The 22,282-nt window shown below is 49.7% G+C and overlaps 1 protein-coding gene across 2 annotated transcripts; it reads left to right on the top strand.

The window, feature by feature from the left end:
- Positions 1–2,290: 2,290 nt before the first annotated feature.
- Positions 2,291–21,612, top strand: TSPAN33 (tetraspanin 33). 2 transcript variants are annotated; one of them, XM_049894146.1, is made up of 8 exons: positions 2,291–2,614; positions 13,627–13,684; positions 14,345–14,469; positions 14,747–14,821; positions 16,906–17,001; positions 17,915–18,043; positions 20,171–20,332; positions 20,558–21,612. In XM_049894146.1, exons 1-8 carry the CDS (start codon positions 2,513–2,515, stop codon positions 20,657–20,659), a joined length of 849 nt encoding a protein of 282 aa, XP_049750103.1. In that variant the 5' UTR covers positions 2,291–2,512; the 3' UTR covers positions 20,660–21,612. The 2 variants fall into 2 exon arrangements, with proteins under 2 accessions (XP_049750103.1, XP_049750102.1); XM_049894145.1 differs by having other exon boundaries at positions 14,342–14,469.
- The last annotated feature ends 670 nt before the right edge of the window (positions 21,613–22,282 follow it).

Genomic DNA, 22,282 nt, shown 5'->3' with positions numbered 1-22,282 from the left:
CACACAGTTGTAGAGACTGGAAAGTCCCAAGTCGGTGAGTCAGAATAGAGGCTTCTCCTGATTCACATAGCCACAGGGGCTGGTGAACCCAAGACTGGCAGGTCAGACAGCAAGGCTCTCTTGCTCACAGGCTGCAAAGATCAACAGATCCCAAGACCAGCAAGCAAGACAGCCGGTAAGCTGCTAGCTCAAGTCCCAAAAACCAGAGGTCAGACAAACAGGAGCCGGCTGCAGGATCCAGAGCAAACAAAAGCTCATGAGTCTTGCCACAAGGTCCACTAGTATATTCGAAGCAGTCCACACCCCCAAGGAAACTCCCTTTCGACTGATTGGCTACCCACAGCAGATCCCATCATGGAGGTGATCGCATTCCATCAAATCTCATCATGGAAGTGATCGCACCATCATATGGCTTCCAAACTACATCATAGCTGCCAAACCACTGAGAATCATGGCCCGGCGAAGTTGACACATAACCCTAACCATCACAGCAGCATAGCAGTAGCAAGAACAAGAAGCAGTGACAGTAGAGGCAGCAGAACCAGGAGACGAGCAAGAGATGCCGTGTGGGCTTCCCAGCCCACGGAGGGAGAGAGCTGAGCATCTTCAGGCGGAGACTTCCTGGTGGAGCTGAAGAGCTTTGTAACACTTGCCTGAGCAGGGCAGAGGCTAGGCTGAGGGACCAAGAGGCCAAAGGCCAGAGAGAGGCCTGCCTGTCAGCATGGCTAACAAGAGGCAGTCCTGATGGAAGAGCTGTGTCCTGGATGTCTTCTGATCCTGAATTATAACCTGTTACTTCCTCAGTAAATCACATATCTGTGAGTATGGTCTGAGAGTTATGTGTTGCCATCGCAATGAATTACTGAACCCAGCAGAGAAGCAGAGAGTGCGGTGGGAGGGACAGGTGGTGTCAGAATTGATAAAAAGGTTGGAGGGTGGAGGTATGCCTGACCTCCACCTCATAGCAATCAGCCTTGGGCTGTCTATGCAGATAATGATTCCCCTCCCACTTTGTGAAATTAGATGAAAACAAATAAACAAACAAAACCCAATTGCCAAAGAGTCAATTCAGGCTCATAGCGACCCTATAGGATAGAGCAGAACCGCCCCATATGGTTTCTGAGGAGTGCCTGGTGGAATCAAACTGCCATCCTTTTGGTTAGCAGCTGTAGCTCTTAACCCCTATGCCACCAGAGGGTTTCCTGAATTAGATGAGAAGGTCAGAAAACCAGGCCACATCATTTTTACAGATTTCCACCAGCAACGGATAAGGGTTCCAATTTCCCCACATCCTCTTCAACGTTTGTTATTTTCTATTTATTTTTATCTTAGCCATCCTTGTGGGAGTGATGATGTCTTACTGTGGTTTTGATTTGCATCTCTCTGATGGCTAAACGAGGAGTCCAGTGGTGCAGTGGTTAAAGTGCTCCTCTGTTAACAGAAAGATCTTCGGTTTGAACCCACCAGCCGCTCGGAGGGAAAGGTTTACGGCCTTGGAAACCCTATGGGGCAGCTCTTCTCTGTCCTATAGGGTCGCTACGTGTTGGATTCAACTTGAGGGCAGTGGGTTTGGATGGGTAAATACGCTGAGAGTCTTTTCATGTGTCTGGTGGCTATTTGTATGTCCTCTTTGGTGAAATGTCTGTGCAAGTCCTTTGCCCATTTTGTGATTGGGTTATTTGTGGTTTTGCTGATAAATTGTCAAAGTTTTACGTATATTTCGGTTATTAGATTCTTATCAGATATATGGTTTCCAAAGATATCAAAATAATTATTTAAAATATATAGCTACTAACCAGGATTGCATGTGTTCTTAAATTCTCTCTAATTGTTAAATGTATGCTAGTTTTGTCTCCCAGATTTTATTGTCATTCCTTTCGGGGTTGTCTCTAGTCTCCTGTATTCCCACAGTTTTTGGCGCATTGCTGAACATAGTGTGCGTACTTGTTGATTGTAATGCATGTGTGTTTGCATATGTGCACAGCAACTGGATGGAGGACAGGAGCGTACGATGCAGCGCGCATTCCTCCTCCTCCTCCTTTCCCCTTTGAGCAGCTGCAGCCGGGGTGCTTTCCTTCCGGGGGGAGGCAGAGCCGCTGACCCTTTAACAAGTTGTCCCTCGCAGAACAGGTGTCTCCCCCGCCTCCCGGAGCAGAGGGATGGATGGGGACTGAGTGACATCAGCGGGCACCAATGAGAAGTCAGGCTTCGGCAGGGGCGCCAATGGGCGGCCGGCGGTGGGCCCGTTTCCTGGGCGCTGGCGGGCCGGGCTAGTCCTCCCCCGCCCTCGGCGGAGCCTCGGTCGCTCGAGCTGTCCGCGGGCTCTCGGGTGGATCCGGCAGTGGCGCGGTCCCCGGCCGCGCTCCCCCGCACGCAGGCTCGGCGCCCCTGCCGCCCGCAGCTCCTGGCGCGCAGCTCCCGCGGCGGCGCGGCACATGCCCCAGGGCGCGGGGCGCGCAGGTGGGCCGGCGCCGCAGAGAGCTAGGCCCCCGGGGGCGGCGGCGGCGGGGCCATGGCCCGGAGACCCGGCGCGGCGGCCGTCTACGGCGAGGATTTCTCCTTCATCAACCCGCTGGTGAAATATCTGCTCTTCTTCTTCAATATGCTTTTCTGGGTGAGTCTTGGGGGTCGGGAGGACCTCGGCAACGGGGCACCCCGAGGGGGCAGGGGGCTGCCCGCCGCTGGCTGCGAAGGGGGCATCCCGGGACGCCGGTTCCTGGCGAGTGTGGGGACCCGCACTGCCTGCTTTTCTGAGCTGGCAACACTTTGGGTTAATTTATGGCTGCGGGGACACAGTGTCCCACCGTGTCTGGAGGAGACGTTGGGGACATACAGGGGGATTCAGGAAAGACTTATGGGTACTCTCTGGCCATCGATGGGGGGTCCATGGCTGGCCAGAAAGGTGGGTTTGCTAGAGGAGCAGGTTTTCCTGCCCAAGGCGGACCCACAGGCAGGTTCATGATGAGGAGACTTTCAGGCCTGGGGCTGGGAGGCCCTGCTGGGAATGAAGGAAGGAAAAAACCCAAACCTGCACACTTCCCCCCTTCCCGCAGAGAGGATGGGTTCGGGGCATCATCTCTCTCTGGCTTTGCAAGCCTGCGGTGCCCACCTTCCCCCTCCCCCCGCAAAGGCTGGAGAAAGGGCAGAAATGGCCTCCAGGTGCAGATATCTCTCCCAGAACTGCCCCACCTTCCTCAGAACCAGACTCTATCCCCTGGGGCCTGACAGTCTTCAGCTTCTTGACGTAGGACTCTGTGTTGAGCAGGAAGGCCAGGGGTCCTTTCTGAATCTTCTGCTTGGGTGTGAGAAAGTGGAGAGCATATTGGGCAGGGACTAGGGAGACCCAGATTCTTACCCTACTCTGCCATTAATTGTTGACTGACCTGAGCAAATATGTTCACCTCTGTAGGCCTGTTTCCCCTCCATAAAATCAGGTCCAATGTGATCGGAATGGCAGAAAAACTGCTGGAGGTGAGAATTCCGAGGTCAAACCAAATCATGAAAGGCTAGCTCAATCCTATTTCCCTTCTAGAGATTCCCTGGTTTCCCCTCCCCTTCCCCCACCCCCAGGTTTGGGAATACAGCAGGGTCCTTCCCCCACCTCCTTTTTGTCTTCCATCCTACCACACCAGAGCAGCTGTTCTGGGAGCTGGTGGTCTTTGCCCACCTCTGCCTGAGACCTAAAGTTCAGACCTGCAGGAGGGAGAACTGTGAGTCTAAAATATGTTTCCTAGGAGAAGGAGCAGACCAGACATCTAAGCCAGTTGTTGGAAAGGTTTAACAAGGGCCCCAGTGTGAAGTACGGATATAAAGAACTTAAGTGCTACCTTCTTGGGACAAATGAGAGAAATCTCTTACTCTCAGCCATTGTACTCTGGGGAGAAATGAAGTTTGGGCTCCTAACAAATTCTCAGTTTTACAACTGGGAAGAATTTTGTTGTTAGCTGCTGTCAGATTGCCACCCAACTGGTAGAGACCCCATGCACAACAGAACAGAACACTCCCCAGTCCTGTGCCATCCCTATGATCGGTTTCGGATTGGACCATTGTGATCCACAGGGTTTTCACTGGCTGATTTTTAGAAGCAGATCACCAGGCCTTTGTTCGTAGTCTGTCTTAGTCTGGAAGTTCCCGTGAAAGCTGTTTAGCATCATACAACACATGAGCCTACGCTGACAGACAGATGGGGGCCGTGCATGAGGTGCATTGGCTGGGAATCGAACCTGGGTCTCCTGCTCGTAAGGTGAGAATTCTGCCACTGAGCCAGCACTGCCCTCGAACGAATTTTAGAGGACAGCTTGCCCAGCACCTGCATTTTCTATATGAGAAAGCTAAAGCAGACATAGTGACTATTTTGTCCAAGATTCAGCAGCTGGTTAGCAGGTGTGGCCTGGTGATTTTTCTACTGAACCACTCTGTGTCTAGGGGAAGTGCTTGGCTTACATGGCTGCTGCTGTAGCTGGAGTGTCAGCAGTATTAACAGTCAATCCGAGTCCCCACGGCCTAGGTTCTGCTTCAGCTGAGGTTAGGGAAGACCAGAAAAAAATCCCTCACCGCACTGCCAGGGGTGGGGAATGTGCTAAGGGGAACTCCACCTAAAGGCAAGTACGAGTGAACCCTCCGACCTGCTCACCGAGCGTGCCAGCCAGTGGCATGGTAGCCTGGAGGACTCAGAGCCAGCACTGGCATCCCGGGGATCTCGGGTGCTCATTCTGACTTCTTCCATCAGCCAAGATGTCGCGTTCTCCTTTGGAGTCTTTGGCACCTCCCCTTATCTGAGCTCCCTGGCGACAACAGCTGGGTGCATCTGTTTTACTTGCGTTCATGCTCATTTTCTTGGACTCCCTTCCCCCTCCCATCCCCCAGACAAATGGCTCTGGGCAGTCAGAGCCAGGGAGAGAATTTGGCTCAATTGACCCATTTACTTTGGCAAAAAATGCCTCATTCAAGGTCAGAGGACCTGGCTAGACAAAGTAGCCTCACCCCAAATTAGAGTAGAGCCCCTTCTTGGCCCTCCTTAGACTCATAAAAAGTCAGAAGCTCTAAAAATAGCACAATTGAAGGACAAGAGGTCCAGCTTCTTTCTAGCATCAACTTACTGTGTGACCCTTTGCCAGTGTATCTGTCTCTCTGTTCCTTAGTCTTTCTCCTCTAAAGGAGAACATTTTTCTGCCTCTGAACTATTTAAAGGTGAATGAATCACTTTGGAGCCTGTTGTCTTTCTTCAATACCTGGGGCCAGGCCTAAGGAAGAATTTCTTTGTTTCTGGGTATCCCTGGGACATTGACCTTTCTGGGGGACAGTTCTTCTTGGGCATTCTGAAGTGTAACTAACTCTGTGGCCCCCAGCTGAGGGCCACAGAGTTAGTTACACTTCACACAAATACAGCTGGAGATGAAGGACCGATTTCTGTAGGTCACAGGTCATCTTTCTTCCCAGCCCCCCTCATGGACTGGCTACTGTGTTTTCTTTTTTGCAGGCTGCTCCCAGCCTAATCACAGTCCCCTCTTCTGTGTGGGGAGCATCATGTGTGGGCCGTCGGCCGCTCCCTTTGTAGCAGAGTGCATGTTCTGGCCAGCTGCTGGGGAGCCATGTTGGCTGGGGGTAGGGGGGTTCTGCTTCTGTGCCTGGAACACATGAGGAAGGTAGCCAGCATCGCCTGGGCTCACACTCAGAGCTGGTGGTGGTGGCAGTGGCCACCTTCTGCTCCAGAAGCCCTGACCCTTGGGGCATTTGGAGTCTGACTCAAAGCTGGTGGCTCCTGTGGGACCAGGACCAGTTCCTCCTATTCATGTTTCAAATCTTACTTCCCCTTTTGCCTGCGAGTTCTGATTCTCTTCCAAGAATCATGTTGCTGGGTTACTGACCATTGGCTTGGAGTAGTTGCCATAAGATCCCAGAAGACGTATTTCTTTCTTTCAGTTAAGAAGTAGCTGACTTTCCCTCGCTGCCCATGTCAGACAGCTCTGTGCAGAGGGAAGACACTGGGGCAGCATGCGCTATCAGCCACAGACATACATGGCCAGGAACGTTATTAGTGCTGCCACTGCTGCCTCCTCCTTCCTCGCTGGTCCTCTTTGCCACTTGGGGCAGCTGTTGAGGTGGCTTTTGAGTCCAGCAGAGCCCAGTAGCTCAGACCCGCATCCCCTGTGTCTCAGCCCAGGCTTCCTTGTACATACTTTGATTGTCACACCTCTTATCTGGGCTCCCAGTATATGTTTGTTCATCTGTTTTCCCTTCTAGACTTTGGGGTCCAGAGCAGGGACTGGTTTATTCATTTCTGGATTCTCAGTGCCCAACTGTGTGGCGGAGGGTAGGTGCTTGTTGAATGTTTACTGAATGGTCAGTGAGAGAGTAGACCCTGCAGGTTAGGGGCATGATCTCCCCCCTCTCCCCCTCCATTCCCCCTTCCCTCACTTCTCTTCCTCCTCCCTTCCCTTCCTCTTTCCCTCTCCCCTTCCCTCCCTCCTCCCTGCCCCCTCCATGGACACTGGTCTCTCAAGATGCAGCACCACTTCAAGTCCTTGAGAGTTCAGGTGGTGGCATATCCCACTGTGCTCGCCTCTGCAGCGGGCCCTTTGATCTAGCACCCCTACCCCAAGCGAGGTCAGAAGTAATGGCAGCCATCCCTCCAGCGTCTCACTCAGAGCCAGGTAGTTTGGGGAATTGATCCTCCACCATTCAGGTCTTTCCTAGGCTGACCCAGGCCACTGGTGAGGCATCTTTTTCTTCAGGAAGTCCACTCTCCCATCTGGGCCCACTGTATTAGAGTCTCTAAGGCTCCTGGAACTGCCCAAGACACCTGTGGCACCATCTTTTGTAACCTGGCTCAGAAACCACGAGGAAGGAGCCAGTCGTCAAGCCCAGGAAGGACCTGTCCTGGGTTGGAGGGGCCCTTCCTGCCACCCACCACCCACAAGCTGACACCCACCTACCACACTTCCCCGTACACTAGGAAGTAGAACCATCTTCTCCCTCTCCTCCCTTCCTTCCCCCATCCAGTATGCAGGCTTCAGTAATTGAAGTAGTCAGGTTTTTTTTTTTTTTTAATAAACACAACAACAAAAAAGCCAAAGCACCAAAAATGAAGATGAGAGTCACACTGTCTGCTGTCCAGGCCACGCGCATGCCTTCCTGACTCCCCCAGTCGCTCTGCTTGCCTTGTACCAAGTGAAAACCATAAAGTTCAAGCAGCCGTTAGAGAAAAAACAAGGTGTAACAGCTTTCAGAGTCGTGTAGCAGCAGGCCAGTAACTCCAGGGCCGTGAGTCTGAATGTCTACACTGCTGTGAGCTCTTGCGGGCTCCGCTCCTCTACATGTCCCTTCCCCACTTAAAACCCACCTAAAACCGGCCCAGGCCTGAGGAAGAAGCTAAAGGGTTGGCCCCAGATATTCTCTTGAGAGGAAGTGAGCCCTGTGGAATCCCCATTCCAGCAGGATAAACCATCCAATATCCAGAGAGAGAAAGCAGAGAGCCAGCTGCACATGGGTAAGCTGCCATCTCAGGAACAGCAGAGCCAGGTGACCACAGAAGGACCAGCATGTGCAGAGCCTAGATGAAGAGAGAGGGCCTGCTTTAGGTCTAGCAGGCTGTGGTTTCTTTGACTCCATCTAGAAATTAGGGTAGAAAGAACTGAGAAACGGGGGGTGGAGAACCTTCCCTCCCAACTTCCCTTTGAGTGGGCACAGGGATTTCATTCCCACACAGGGGGTCACTCTACCCTCAGATGTCTCCTCCCCACCCACCACCTGCAAAAGAGGAGGGAGAGATTCCAAAGAAGAGGTGTGGACTCGAGACAGATGCACACCCTTCTTGCAGACTGGACTTTGGAATGTGGAAGACAGACAAGGCCAGGGCTCTCTGAGGCTGCTCTGGCGGGCGGGCCCTCCTTCCCCTTTCAGGGCAGTGCAACAGGGAGTTCTCTCAGAGCGGCCCCTATCCCTGCTGGTACCCTGTCACCTCCTGGTGCTATCTTACTCTCCCCTCTTCACCTGATTCCCCACCCCATTTTGAGATTACCAGCTGGCTCCCCAAGATAACTGCAGGCAGCTGCTTCTTCCCATCTCACATGAGGCCCTGAGGTGAACGTGCGTGTGCTGGGGTTGCTGTGAGGCAGATAGGAAGGCAGCATTGCCGTTGAGATCAGGAGGCTTTGGAGACAAACAGAACTGGGTTCTGATCCCACTGCAGCCATTCGCTAACTGAGCCACCTGCAGAAAGTTGTTTGAGCTCTCTGAGTATCAGTTCACCAGAGACACTAACACACCTCTTTGGGTTGTGGTCAGAATTAAATGGGATAGTGTGTGTAAAGTGTTTAGCGCGGGGCCTGTCCCTTAGCACTCAACAGGCGATAGGTATCACTATTGTTGGAAATAGCTCCTAGGGGTCATCTGCTGAGCCTGGGCGTGGAGGGCTAGGATGAGTGCTCCTCCCCAGGAGTGCTCCTCCAGGAAGGAGGAAAGGGAGTGGCCAGTAGGTGGGGATAGAGCCTAGATAAGGGCCAACCTTGATCCTTACCTCTTTCAGCTTAGAACCCTTTTGGCTCACATTCTTACTGTTAGCCAGAGTGAGATGCTAACTAATGATGCCTTTATAGTTTATGGTTTACGGAGAATATTCATGTATATCATAGGAACAGAGACCCCACTGTGGTTACTGAGGACCTTCCCACAGGGCTCGTGACTTTTCATACCGCCTTGACCTTAAAGTGCACTCCTGTGGGAAGGGACCCCAAGAGCTAAGGGATTTGCCTATAGTTATTGGCATTTGGGCTTTAGAGCCAGGAGAGAAACGGCCTCAACTTGGAACCCTGTAACCTTTCCTCTCCTGGGGTAGATGGCCCTGAAGTAATGTCCTAGGGGCTGGAATAAGGGATTTTCTCACAAACATCAAATCATGGCTGCCTTTTCCCAATTTGCTGAAAAAAAAGTCAAAATAATGGGGAGAATTTCCTCCGTTTTCGATTTTCTCCCAAGTGCTAGCAGAAGGCTAGGGGAAGAGGACAAGTAGCAAATGAATCTTACGGAAAACTAGGAAACAATTTATTTAGAGTATTGCCATTTATTGTTTTATGAGATGCAGAGACATATGTTGAACAGCGATATCATCTGTTAGTAAAACTTTTTCTCGTTGCTGTGATAGAAATTAATATGTGGTACCTCCTTACGTGATGCACTGAGAAGAACGTGTTACCTGTGTAGTGTTCCTGTCAGAATGGTTAATCTGAATCTAACTGTGAGGAAACAATCAGACAAATCCAAACTGAAGGACATTCTGCAAAATGACTGGCCTGGACTTACCAAAAAATGTCAGTATCAAAAACAAAGTCAGTGTCACGAAGACAGAAAGGCCTTAAGGGGTGAGCAGTTATGCCCCACCTCCTTGAGGGCAGATTAGCTACCTACATTATTTGGAATTCTTCTGTACAGGAAATTTGTCTCTTCTCCCTCATTTATTTATTTATTCTATCATTTGTCTATATCAGCATGGACTCATGGATATTAATTTTATACTTTAAGTAATAACCCAATACTTATTTATTTATATTGTTGCTCTGATCATTCCAGCGTTGGCCACTGGGAGCTCTTTCAGTTGGCTCCTGTGTCCCTTTGGCATACTCCCAACAATGTGGAGTTTTTGTTTTTGTTTTCCTTACTTTATGGCACTACAAGATGCTACAGGCTCATCTTGTATATTTCCTGCCTCAGTCCTGTTGTTGTTGGGTGCCATCAAGTCAATTCTGACTCATAGTATCCCCTTGTGACAGAGTGGAACTAACTGCACCATGGAACTTTCTAAGGCTGTAATATTTATGGAAGCAGATTGCCAGGTCTTTCTCCCGAGGAGCAGCTGGTGAGTTCAAACCGACAACCTTTCAGTTGGCAGCTGAGCACTTAACCCATTGCGCCATCAGGGCTCCTAGAATCAGCCGTTTCTCCAAGGAGCCCAAGGGCTTACATGAGGATAAAGGTACTGGCTCGTGCAAATTATTTTATATCATTTGATGGACAGCTCTTCAGGAGCATGCCTTTTGCTAAAGGCTAGACTCAGCTCTTTTTAAAACTGTATCTAGCTTTTCCACCTTTCCAGACTTCGTTCTAGCCAGACCGCGAATAGCCGTGAAAGGAGGTATTGCTGGCATTGGGGGATTTTGTTATGAGGATTTTGTAGCAAAGACTGACAGTGGAAAGAGCAACAGACTGAGGCTGGAAAATTGGGTTTGGTCAGATTTTGCAACTGCACCCACGTGTGCTTGCGTAAGTGTCATTTCTCCTCTTTTGGCTTCCATTTATCATCACCTAAAAAGAGGTGACTGGTCGAGCGCATTGCCAAGGCCCTATTCAGCACTAAAACGCTGCGCTGTTAATAACAGCAGCACTAACTCTGGAATGGCAGCGGCTTTGAGGAATTCGGGGTGGGAGGTGGGGGCAGGAGCGAAAGTGTGGAAGGGCGAGCTGTGACCCCGAGACAAGGAGGCAGCTCAGTAACAGAAGCGTGGGATTTTAGAGTTAGCCGGGAGTGCCAGGTGAGAGGCTTCATTAATGATCCGTTAAATATTAATGATCATATTAAAGTCTTCATCTCGGTTTTCACGTAGCCTGCCTTTGCTGCTCTAGATCGCTGGCCGATTGTGCCTTACTTAGGCTGTGGTTCTCAAACTTGGCTGCACGTTGAAATGACCTGGGAAACATAAAGGACTACTGTTACCTGGGTCCCAATGCCAGAGATTCTGATATGCTTGGTTTGGGGTGCAGCACCAGGAGTTTTTAGTGCCCTGCCCCCACCCCCACCCCCACAGATGAGTCCAAGGTCAGTCAAGGTTGAGAATCACTGTTTTAGATTATAAATGCTCCTGTCCACTCCCCACCCCCATAGAACACATAGAGTGTAAACTCCTTAAGGGTAGGCACCCTGTCTCCTATTTGCATTCCTTGTACATAGCAGCTGGTGAATTGGACTTGGATAGTGTATTAGTTTCCTACTGCTGCTATAACCAGCCACCACAAACTTTAGTGACTTCAAACAACACAGATTTATTTTCTTACTGTTCTGGAGATTATTAGTCCACGGTAAGTTTCGCTGGGCCAAAATCCAGGTATTGGTAGGGCTGTGTCCTTTCCGGAGGCTCTGAGAATCCATTTTCCTTCCTTCTGTAGCTACTAGAGACTACCTGTATTCCTTGGCTCATGGCCCCACATCACTCCAATCTCTGCTTCCATCCTCATACCTCCTTCTCTAACTCGGGCCTTCCTGGCTCCCTGTTATAAAGTCTCTTATGATTATATCAGGCCTACCAGGAGACTCACCCCTTCTCAAGGTCCTTGACTTAATCTGCAAAATCCCTTTTCCGTGTAAGGTACTACTCACAAGTTTCAGATATCAGGACATGGACATCTTTGGGGGGACATTATTCTGCCTACCACAGATAGAGGCAGAATATGTGTAACTCACCCATTGCTGACGAATCGATTCTGATTCATAGCGACCCTATAGGACATAGGGTTTCCAAGGCTGCAATCTTTATTGAAGCAGACTGCCACACCTTTCACCTGTGGAGTGACTCATGGGTTTGAACTGCCAACCTTTTGGTTAGCCGAGCACTTACCCACTATACCACTAGGGCTCCTATATGCTTAATTACAGACCCATAAATGGAATTAGGTTACCCTGTGGTACACAGCCTCTGTTTACTTTCCCTTTCTTGTTTTAGCTGTTAGAATTCAATCAGAGACCATCTTTGTGGAAAGTTTTGCACCCTACTTAAAATTTAACATGTGAAAACACAATGAGGAGCCTGGGAGCAAGCAATAAAGAGCAGATACATATTTTTCCATAGTTTCATAAAATGATTCAGAACGGTAACTGGCTGTGGTTAGTTTAAAGGGCAGACTGAGAAGCTCAGTCACTCTGGTCAGTGGCCGTGCCCTTGGGCCTGGGGCTGAGTGCGGTCTCTGTCGTGCTGTGTCCCCACCTCCTCCCTGAGCTCCCTGAGCCCGAGTGTGCTGTAGGACAAAAAGCCAGCCGGCACCTCCAGCCCCACACACCACTCACAAACAGCTCCCTCTCTCCTGGACAGAGAACATGGGGCCAGGCAGAGAAGACATCGGGCCCTGAGTCAGAAGCAAGTGATGGGGTCAGGAAAGAGGGCTGTGCCTATGGGCAGAGAAGGGTCCTGAGAGACATGGTTTTAGTAAGGGTTTCCCATTTACTGCTGAATGTCTTCCCCACCCCAGCCAGATGGCAGAGGCCCTTCATAAAAGAAGCCCACAAGGAAAAATGTCTCTCTGCTAAATGACTATCAGTAGCAGTGGCCATCAAGTCGATTCGAACTCATGGCGACCCCACGTTTGTCAGATTAGAACTGTGCTCTGTAGGGTTTTCAATAGCTGATTTTTGGGAAGTAGATTGCCAGGCCTTTCTTCCAAGGCGCCTCTGGGTTATTTGAACCACCAGCCAGCCTTTCAGTTAGCAGCCAAATGTGTCAACTGTTTGCAACACCCATGAACTTCTACTAAGAGACTAGTCTGACCCTATTACATATTATAGGGGCCCAGCTCCCTTCTCCCACCACAGCCCCAATGTCGCTCTTTCCAGCTGGTTCTGTCTTGCAGGACTCTGGGGTCTAGCCAACCTCCTTGTTCCCCACTGAGTTGGCTGAGTCCCTGCTGCTGAGAACTCCCTCCAGCCAGAGCTTGGCCTCAGCTGTTGCCATGGTGACAGCCAGCTGTTGCTTAGCACCAGCCTGGGGACTGGGCACAAAGAAAGGGTGGCCAAGGGAGGTATGCACTGGGGCTGCTCTGCACTCCTGGAGGCCTCGGGGCAGGAAAGGCCCCTCTGGGGACTCCTGTTAGTCTCCGATTGGTTCGTTCTCTCAGGGAGCAGCTAGGTTGTTGGAAGGGCATAAACTCCTCCATTCCTCCACACCGGAATCCGGGTTTATAAAGATAAAGCTTCCTTCACTGAGGTAGTTCCAGTGTTTTACACACACACATGCCCTCTTTCACACTGGTGTGCACTTTCTCCCTTGCACTTGACACCATATTGACCTCCTAGAGGATTAGAGAGCTGGGAGTGTGCTGTCTCCTCAGGCTTGCCCCTTGAGGTAGATGGTCTAGAGTTTAGAACTTCATAGTTTCTCTGTGTCCCTGGACAAGTTAATTACAAGAAATGATAGAAAGTGGCTATTGTCAGGCACTATGCTAAATGCTTTCCATGTGTTATTTTATTTAATTCTCACAGTAATCTTCATGAGATACAGGGTTTTTTTTTTTTTTTTTTTTTTAATTCCTATCTTCAAATACAGAAACTAAGGCTCAGAACGTGACCCAGCACAGGCCCAGGTTTGACTCACTCCCAAGTCTATGTTCGTAACTACAGTTCTGTATTAACCTTGTATTTCCTTGATTTCCTCATCTATAAAATGGGATATCTGCCTCACAAGGTCATTTTATGTGAGGATCGGGTGAGATCACGTTAGCACAAGCACTTCATGGATGCTAAAGCGCTGGCAGGTACCGAGGAAGATTCTCACCTCAGAGCCTGGAGGTCACCTTCTGCTACTCTTCTTTAGGGTTTCTCACAGCTTTCCAAAATCTCAGGGTCTGGCCCTTTTCCTCTCTGCTCAGGTGATCGCCTTGGGGATGGTGGCCGTGGGTGTCTACGCTCGGCTGATGAAGCATGCAGGTGAGCTAAAGGTCCCTCTCCATGCTTTAGGGCTCTTCTTGCTCCTGCCTCCTCCACCTCACTTGGCCCTGACCCTCAAGTACTTCTTACATAAGCTCTGGGGCTAAAGGCAGCAGCCTTCTTCAGGCCAAATCTTAGAGGCCGGCTCCATGGGGCTGGGCCACCCATGCCAGCTCACCGGGATTCCCCTGAGCTCCTGTGAATCTAAGATATGCCTACATTTCAGTCTCAGGAGGTGTCTGGGAAAGAAGACAGGCCTCTGGGAGCAAGAATAATCAAGAACTTTAGCCCCTCCTCAGCTCTGTCCTGGAGTAACTCCACCTCCATTCCTACTGAGTCTCCAGGATACGGAATCTGAAAGGCTGGCGAGCCTAAGGCCATTCTAACTCTTTTCTGGAGTGAAAGCGGCCCCTCCTCTCTTAAACCCAGGGAATAAAGGATTTTACTTAGTTCCTCAAGTTAAATGCCACAAACTATTCTGGGCCCATTTTTGTTCTCCCCATGGGAGGGGACACTAACTCCCTGTGGCCCTCACCCAACCACACTGTAGATCCCCCCACCAGGGGAAATAGAACAGTTCTTGAACACCCCTACCCCATCTCTGGGGGCCCCTTCAGTTGGCATCAGGCTCAAATTCCGGGACGGCCTCTCCCCCAGAAGCAGCCTTGGCCAGCCTGGCGTTGGACCCTGCTATCCTCCTGATTGTGGTAGGCGTCCTCATGTTCCTGCTCACCTTCTGCGGCTGCATCGGATCCCTCCGTGAGAACATCTGCCTCCTGCAGACGGTGAGTGGTCAGGGGCTCCGATGAAAAGACAGGTGCTGTTCCTACAGCCCTTCTGTTTCCTCTGTCCCACCCCCAAGACCTGTGCTGTCCATGCCTCACTGCAGAGCTCAGCCCCAGGTGACCCAGGAACAGGGTGGCCACCTCAGACAGTGTCCCAGAGGCAGTAGCCTTTTCCATGTGGGGGGCATCTGGGAGGAGTAGGCCCCCAACACTCCCCATAGCCCTGGAAGGGGTCCTCCAGAATGCTAACAGACCCTCCTCCTGCCTCCTCCCACAGTTCTCTCTCTGCCTCACCGTCGTGTTCCTGCTACAGCTGGCTGCTGGTATCCTGGGCTTTGTCTTCTCAGATGAGGTATCAGTTGGGAGCTAAGAGGCCTCCTCAGGTGTGAACCAGGTGGAGGAAGGGAAGGTTCTTGCACACATTTAGCCTTCCCCCGATAAGCATCCAGCTTGGAAAGGTTCTCCTTGGGAATGAATGAGTGGCTTTTAAAATCACCATATTTAAAGAGGTTTTCAAGATCATGAGGGGCTTTTCTCTGACAGTCTGAGAGGTCAACAGGGAAGTAACTTCATGAACACCAGGTTTAAATAATCCACAAACTTTAATATCAAATGACTAAGTAAAATTCAATTACCAAGTAGGCCACAGACAACATGAAGAGCCTCTTTTTATTTTTTAATTGTTTAGTGGGAAAAACATTTGTTTCTTAGGATAAACAGAGGGGAGGAAATGGGGAAAGGAAACCTGATTTTGGATAGTGTTTACTATGTCTGGAAGTGGTCTGCTATTCAGTGACAGTCCTTGTATCCCAGAATTCCTTTCCCAAAGGGCAGATTATTGCTTGGGGCAGAGTATAGGACTACAGAGAGGAAACCTTGGAAAAGCAGTGGAGCAGGAAGTAACAGAGCATGGCATAAAACTATGAAAGGGACAGCCACTGAGTTAATTCAGAATTTTTTTTTCTGGCTTAGTGATGATACGGGCTAAAATGATATGGGAGATCTGTTGAGTCTCCCAATGCCATCAAGTCGATTCCAACTCCTAAGTGACCCTATAGGACAGAGTAGAACTGCTCCATAGTGTTTCCAAGGAGGAGCTTGTGGATTCGAAGTGCCAACCTTTTGGTTAGCAGTCATAGCTCACAGTATCTCTTAACCGCTGCGCCACCCGCGGCTCCCAGAGATGCAATTCTCTTTATGTCCACTAGAGGTCAGTGCCTCAGTTCAGTAAGCCTCTTTCTAGGAAACCTTAGTTAACTCTGCTTTACATCGTCAAGAAGTATTTTGTCGTAATAGTGGGTAGAGGCAGACTAGGTAGAGTAATGTTGTGTGCCACTGAGTCAATTCTGATTCATAGCAACCCTATATAATAGGATAGAACTGCCCCATAGGGTTTCCTAGGCTTGTGATCTTTACAGAAGCAGATTGTGAGGTTTTTTCTCCTACAAAGCTGCTGATGGGTTCAAACCACTGACCTTTTGGTTAGCAGCCAAGCGCTTAACCATTGTACCACCATGGCTCCTTGGTAGAATGTTGTTGTTGCTATTAGGTGCTGTCAGATTGGTTTTGACTGATAACAACCTTATGTACAACAGAGCGAAACACTGCCAGTCCTGCACCATCCTCACAACCACTGCTATATTTGAGCCCATTGTTGCAGGTACTTTGTCAGTCCATCTGGTTGATGGTCTTCCTCTTTGTCGCTGACCGTCTGCTTTACCAAGCATGATATCCTTCTCTAGGGATTGATCCCTCCTGATAACATGTCCAAACTATGTGAGATGAAGTCTCACCATCCTTGCTTCTAAGGAACATTCTGGCTGTAGTTTTTCCAAAACAGATTTGTTCATTCTTCTGCAAGTTCATGGTATATTCAGTATTCTTTGCCAACACCATAATTCAAATGCATCAATTCTTCTTCGGCCTTTTTTTTCGTTGTCCAGCTTTTGCACGCATATGAGGTGACTGAAAATACCATGGCTTGTGTCAGGTGCATCTTACTCTTCAAGGTGACATCTTTGCTTGTTAACACTTCAAAGAGGTCTTTTGCAGCAGATTTGCCCAAATGCAATACATAATAGAGTAGAGGAAGATAAATGTTGGATTATCTTGAAATGTGGCTCTCGCCCCTGGCCCAAACGAAGCTTCTTCCTCCCCTCCAACTAGATTAACACCTGGCCTCAGAGGGCCCACAAAAAGAAGCTGCTGTCAGAGAAGTAGCAACAGCGGGTCCAGCAGCTCTCTTGCCCATGGGGACCTGAAGTCCCAGGGATGGGTGGGCTTTGGAGCTGGCCATGTTCCATCACTAGGACTAAGTTCTGATTTCAAAGCTGACTTCATAGAGATGGGTGAGCACTGCCTACTGTTATTTCTGCAGGGAGAAGTCAGTTAGGGGTTAGTCCTGTGTCCTGACTTCCTCCCCGGTGTCTCTGGCAGGCAAGGGGGAAAGTGAGCGACATCATCAACAATGCCATCGTGCACTACAGAGATGACTTGGATCTGCAGAACCTCATTGATTATGGCCAGAAGGAGGTATGGGTGAAGGGCGGTAGGGTTGCTAGTGGTCTGGGAGGCTGCGGGCAAAAGCTGACAACATCTCGAGGGATGCCTTACCCTCCAGGCCTGTGGGCCCCCTCATCACCTGCCAGGCAATAGATTCTGGGAAGGGGGTTTGGGGCTTGGTGAAAAACACACACACACACACAGCAGGGTGCTTTAAAAGTACTTTTCAGGACAGACAGTATATATAGTAATCTACCATTTGTGTTAAAAAAAAATAATAAGAGGAAGGAAAGAATATAGATTCATATTTGCAAAAGAAATCTGAAAGGATGCATAAGAAATCACATATGGTAGTTCTCTATAGGGGATGGACTGGGCAGATTTTAAAATATTACCCGTTCAAAAGTTAAAGTGTAAAGTTCTTGAGACCAGTGCTGAGTCCCCTACCCTGGTGAGCAGACACTTACTTTGGGGCCCTGTTTACTCCCATGGAGTAATTATGGGCCCACAATACTGAAGCTTCCCCTCCTGCATTTTCTCTGACTTGAGATAAAAGCTTTTGGAGTTGATCTTTTAATTGTTTCAGCCAGTATGTCGAGCTCCTCCTTTTGCCAGGCTCTGCTGTGCAGGCCTGCACAACCAGCAACTGCCCACAAGGCATTCACAGTTAAATGTGTAAAACAAAAAATGTATACAGCGGTAAAATCAAGCACTCCGGTAAGTTCAGCAAGACATATAAAGTAATGGAACTTTAAAAAATTTCTTCAGACGAACGCAACTCTGAGAAGCTTGAGCTGAAGATTCAAGGTTGTATGTAAACACAACCTGAAGTTACAAGCAGAAGAAGCTGACCATAGACTTCCAGCTGCTCTGCCAGTTCCGCCGGTGACCTCAATGTGTGGGGCGGGTGATCCGTAACTTCTTTGGGTGGGCTTTGTTGCAGTTCAGCTGCTGTGGAGGGATTTCCTACAAGGACTGGTCCCTGAACATGTACTTCAACTGCTCGGATGACAACCCCAGCCGCGAGCGCTGCTCTGTGCCTTACTCCTGCTGCTTGCCCACCCCCAACCAGGTGAGCAACCGTTCCCCCCGCATTTCCTCCTAGGCAGTGATCCGAGGCCATTTCTGATTAGGGCATCTGCTGGTGGGGATCCTCATTTCTACTTTCTTGTTGTTGGTAGGTGCCGTGGAGTCAGTTCCAACTCATAGTGACCCTGTGCACAACAGAACAAAACACTTCCTGGTCCTGCACCCTCCTGAGAATCTTTGCTATGTTTGAACCCATTGTTGCATTCACTGTGTCAATCCATCTTGTTGAGGGTCTTCCTCTTTTTCGCTGGCACTGTACTTTACCAAGTGTCATAGTTACCTAGTGCTGCTATAATAGAAATACCATAAGTGGATGGCTTTAACAAAGAGAAATTTACTCTCTCACAGTTTAGCAGGGTAGAAGTCTGCATTCAGGGCTTCAGCTCCAGGGGAAGACGTTCTCTCTGTCAGCTCTGGAGGAAGGTCCTTGTCATCAATCTTCCCCTGGTCTAGGAGCTTCTCAGGTGCAGGGACCCTGGGTCCAAAGAACATACTCTGCTCCCACCACTGCTTTCTTGCTGATATGAGGTCCCCAACTCTATGCTTGCTTCCTCTTCCTTTTATCTCTTATAAGATAAAAGGTGATGCAGGCCACACCCCAGAGAAACTCCCTTTGCATTGTATCAGGGATGTGACCTGGGTGTTACATCCCACCCTAATGTTCTTTAACATAATCTAATAACATAATCTCACCTCATTAACTACAGGCAGAGTTTAGGATTTACAACACACAGGAAAATTACATCAATCACAAAATGGAAGACAAACACACAATACTGGGAATCATGGCTTAACCAAGTTGACCCATATTTTTGGGGGGACACAATTCAATCCATGATACCAAGCATGATGTCCTTCTCCAGGAACCAGTCTCTCCTGATAACCTGCCAAAGTACATGAGACGAATCTCACCATCCTGGCTTCTAAGGAGCATTCTGTCTTCAGTCCTTCCAAGACCTATTTGTTCATTCTTCTGGCAGTCCATGGTGTATTCAGTATTCTTCACCAACACCATAATTCAAAAGCATCCATTCTTCTTCAGTCTTTCTTACTCATTGTACAGCTTTCACATGTATATGAGGCAATTGAAAATACCACGACTTGGTTCAGGCACATCTGAGTCCTTAAAGTGACATCTTTGCTTTTTAACACTATAAAGAGGTCTTTTGCAGCAGATTTGTCTAATGCAAAATAGTCACTTGATTTCTTGACTGCTGCTTCCATGGGCATTGATTTTGGATCCAAGTAAAATGAAATCCTTGACAATTTCAATCTTCTCTCCATTTATGGTGATGTTACTTGTTGGTCCAGTTGTGAGGATTTTTGTTTTCTTTATGTTGAGGTGTAATCCATACTGAAGGCTGTGGTCTTTGCTCTTCACCGGTAAGTGTTTCAAGTCCTCTTCACTTGCAGCAAGCAAGGTTGTGTCATCCACATATCGCAGGTTGTTAATCAGTCTTCCTCCACATTTTTCTTCATATAGTCCAGCTTCTCAGATTTTTTGCTCAGCATACAGATTGAATAAGTATGGTGAAACGATACACCCCTGATGCACACCTTTCCTGATTTTAAACCACGCAGTATCCTCTTGTTCTGTTCAAATGACTGCTTCTTGGTCTATGTTCAGGTTTCACATGAGCACAATTAAGTGTTCTAGAATTTCCATTCTTCTCAGTGTTATCCATAATTTGTTATGATCTACACAGTCAAATGCCTTTGCATAGTCAATAAAACACAGGTAACCATCTTTCTGGTATTCTCCACCTTCAGCCAGGATCTATCTGACATCAGCAGTGATATCCCTCCTTAACCAGTCAATTTTGTAGGATAGCTACCAGATGCCTTTCTTAACCCTGATCTGATGGCTGTGGTAACCTTGCACTCTTGTAGCCCAACTAGGGGCTCAGAAGGGGCAGATGGAAAGCGAGATCTGGACTTTAACCTCTCAGAGGAAAGGAAGTCTGCCCTTAGGAGTTTCCAACCCAGCGGCTCCCACATGTGTTCTCTACCAGCGTAGGAGTCCAGAAGGCTGGGAAGCCCATCAGCTAGGGCCTGAGGCAAAAAGTGATTGGAATGGGAGTCCCACTTGGCTTTCCAACTCTCTCCTCAGGCAGTGATCAACACCATGTGTGGCCAAGGTATGCAGGCCCTTGATTACTTGGCAGCTAGTAAAGTCATCTACCCCAATGGCTGTATTGACAAACTGGTCAACTGGATACACAGCAATCTCTTCTTACTTGGCGGTGTGGCACTGGGCCTCGCCATCCCCCAGGTAATTTACCCTGTAAGACTTGTGGGCCCCAGAAACTCCACAAAGGCTCCTTTATTTTTGGGAGGGCACCTGGGGATCAGTTGGGTGTCAAGGCATTGATGTTGCTGAGGGCCAGAGGACAGGAGAAGGGAGAAAGGCAGGGGGTGGGGGAGTGGTGCGGACACTGCTCAGTCAGGGGAGCAGAGGCGTTGCTACTGCAGCCCAGTTCCTTCTTGCCTTTTGCAGCTGGTGGGAATCCTGCTGTCCCAGATTCTGGTGAGTCAGATCAGAGACCAAATCAAGCTTCAGCTCTACAACCAGCAGCACCAGGCTGACCCATGGTACTGAGCATCCACCTCACCATGGCGACAGGAGAGCCTCGTCCACCCACAGCAGTGGGTACAGCTCTAGGCACAAGTGGAGATTCGGATCCCAGCCCCCAGCGACAGCCCCTTGGGAAGAAGCAAGCTTCAGAAGGGCAGAAGGCAGGGTGCACAGCTGCCCAAGTCTCAGAAGGATGTGCCCCCTGACCCCTATCCTAGCCCACAGCATCGCTAGGGAGCTATTTGTCTTGCTTCTAACCTTAAGCATTTTGGTTTATGTTTTTTTAAGTTTTGTTTGAGAAACAGCAGGTACACGGAGAGTTATGAGGGCACATTTGCTGCTTTCTCATGGAGGCATTGCAACCAACGGCTCTACTAGGGCTGCTGCTGAGCCTGGTGGACATACTCAGATTCTGACTGTTGTCAGTGAGTCCTAGCTGTGCAAAGTAGACACCAGGAGCCCCTGCCTGGAGTCACTGGCCGGAAACCAGCTCCAGAAAGGAAGGAGGTGGAGTGGGCAGTGAGCTTGGGGGTTGACTGGGGACAGTTGTATGTGTTGGGTCCAGTGGAAGGGGATATGTTTACCAAATGCCTGCTCTGCCATCCCCCAGGTAGTCAGAGTGAGCTACACCCTGCCCCTCCCTCATTTCCATGGAAACATGGCAGCAAGGCCAAGGGTGCAACAGCAGCCAAATTCAGCTCCCTCTCCCCTTTTGAAAAAAGTTTGGAACCAGGTTTCCTATTCTCTGCAGCCAGCAGAAGTGGGACTGAGCCATACATGCCCTTGAATTCCTCCCCTGTCTAGCCCTCTCTCCCCACCAAGTGGGGTTGTCTTTAACCTTGGCAGTGTACAGAGGAGGGGAGGCGGCACCACCACTCCCAACATTCCCTGCAGTATTTCTACACTGTAAGCAACAGGAATCATGCTGGGGCTGGGGGAGCCAGAAACAGCAATAAAAGTTTGTTGACCTGGGCTAAGCTGGACTCCATGAATTTTCCATTCTGGCACCTAGAAGGGAAGGGTAGAAGAAATTGTTGGGCCCTCCCTCCAGGCCACTGAACCCCGTCCCCACCACCTGCCCCCACCTCCCTCCAAACTAGGCACACTGCCTCCCTGCCCCCCACAACCCTGCCCTCTCAAGTCTAAAACAGGTCGAATATTATCCTCAAACTGATGTTAATTTAAAAAAAAATTTCAAATTGAAGTTAATCTGCCACCCAAAACTTTTAGGATGGTGGTGGTGGTAGTTGCCATCCATTCGATTCTGACTCATGGTGACCCCATGTGACAGAGTGGAACTGCCCCATAGGGTTTACTTGACTGTAAGGATCTGTCTCGAAGTGGGAGCTCGCACTCTTCGTGGGGGGGCCTTCTCTTCACCCCAGGCTGGGTCCTCTCGCCCCTCCCTCCCCGTCTTTAGCTGAAGGAGCTGAGCACTGCAGCCCAGCTGGTGTTAGAGAAGACGTGAGGAGCTGCGCGGGCCTTCCTCGCGCCCAGTGGAGGGGCAGGGCGGGGACCACCCAGGGCGCCAGTGGCCCTGCCCCGCCCCCTCCCACGAGAATCGGGGCTGGGCCTGTGACCCCGCCACCTCGGGGATTGTCTCTGAAGTCTCTTCGTTGCCCCTTGCTGCCCGGGGCTCAGACTGGG

This window comes from Elephas maximus, chromosome 8, assembly GCF_024166365.1.
Source record: "Elephas maximus indicus isolate mEleMax1 chromosome 8, mEleMax1 primary haplotype, whole genome shotgun sequence".
In the NCBI taxonomy this organism is placed as follows: domain Eukaryota; kingdom Metazoa; phylum Chordata; class Mammalia; order Proboscidea; family Elephantidae; genus Elephas; species Elephas maximus.
This window is presented reverse-complemented; position numbering and strand designations above follow the sequence as displayed.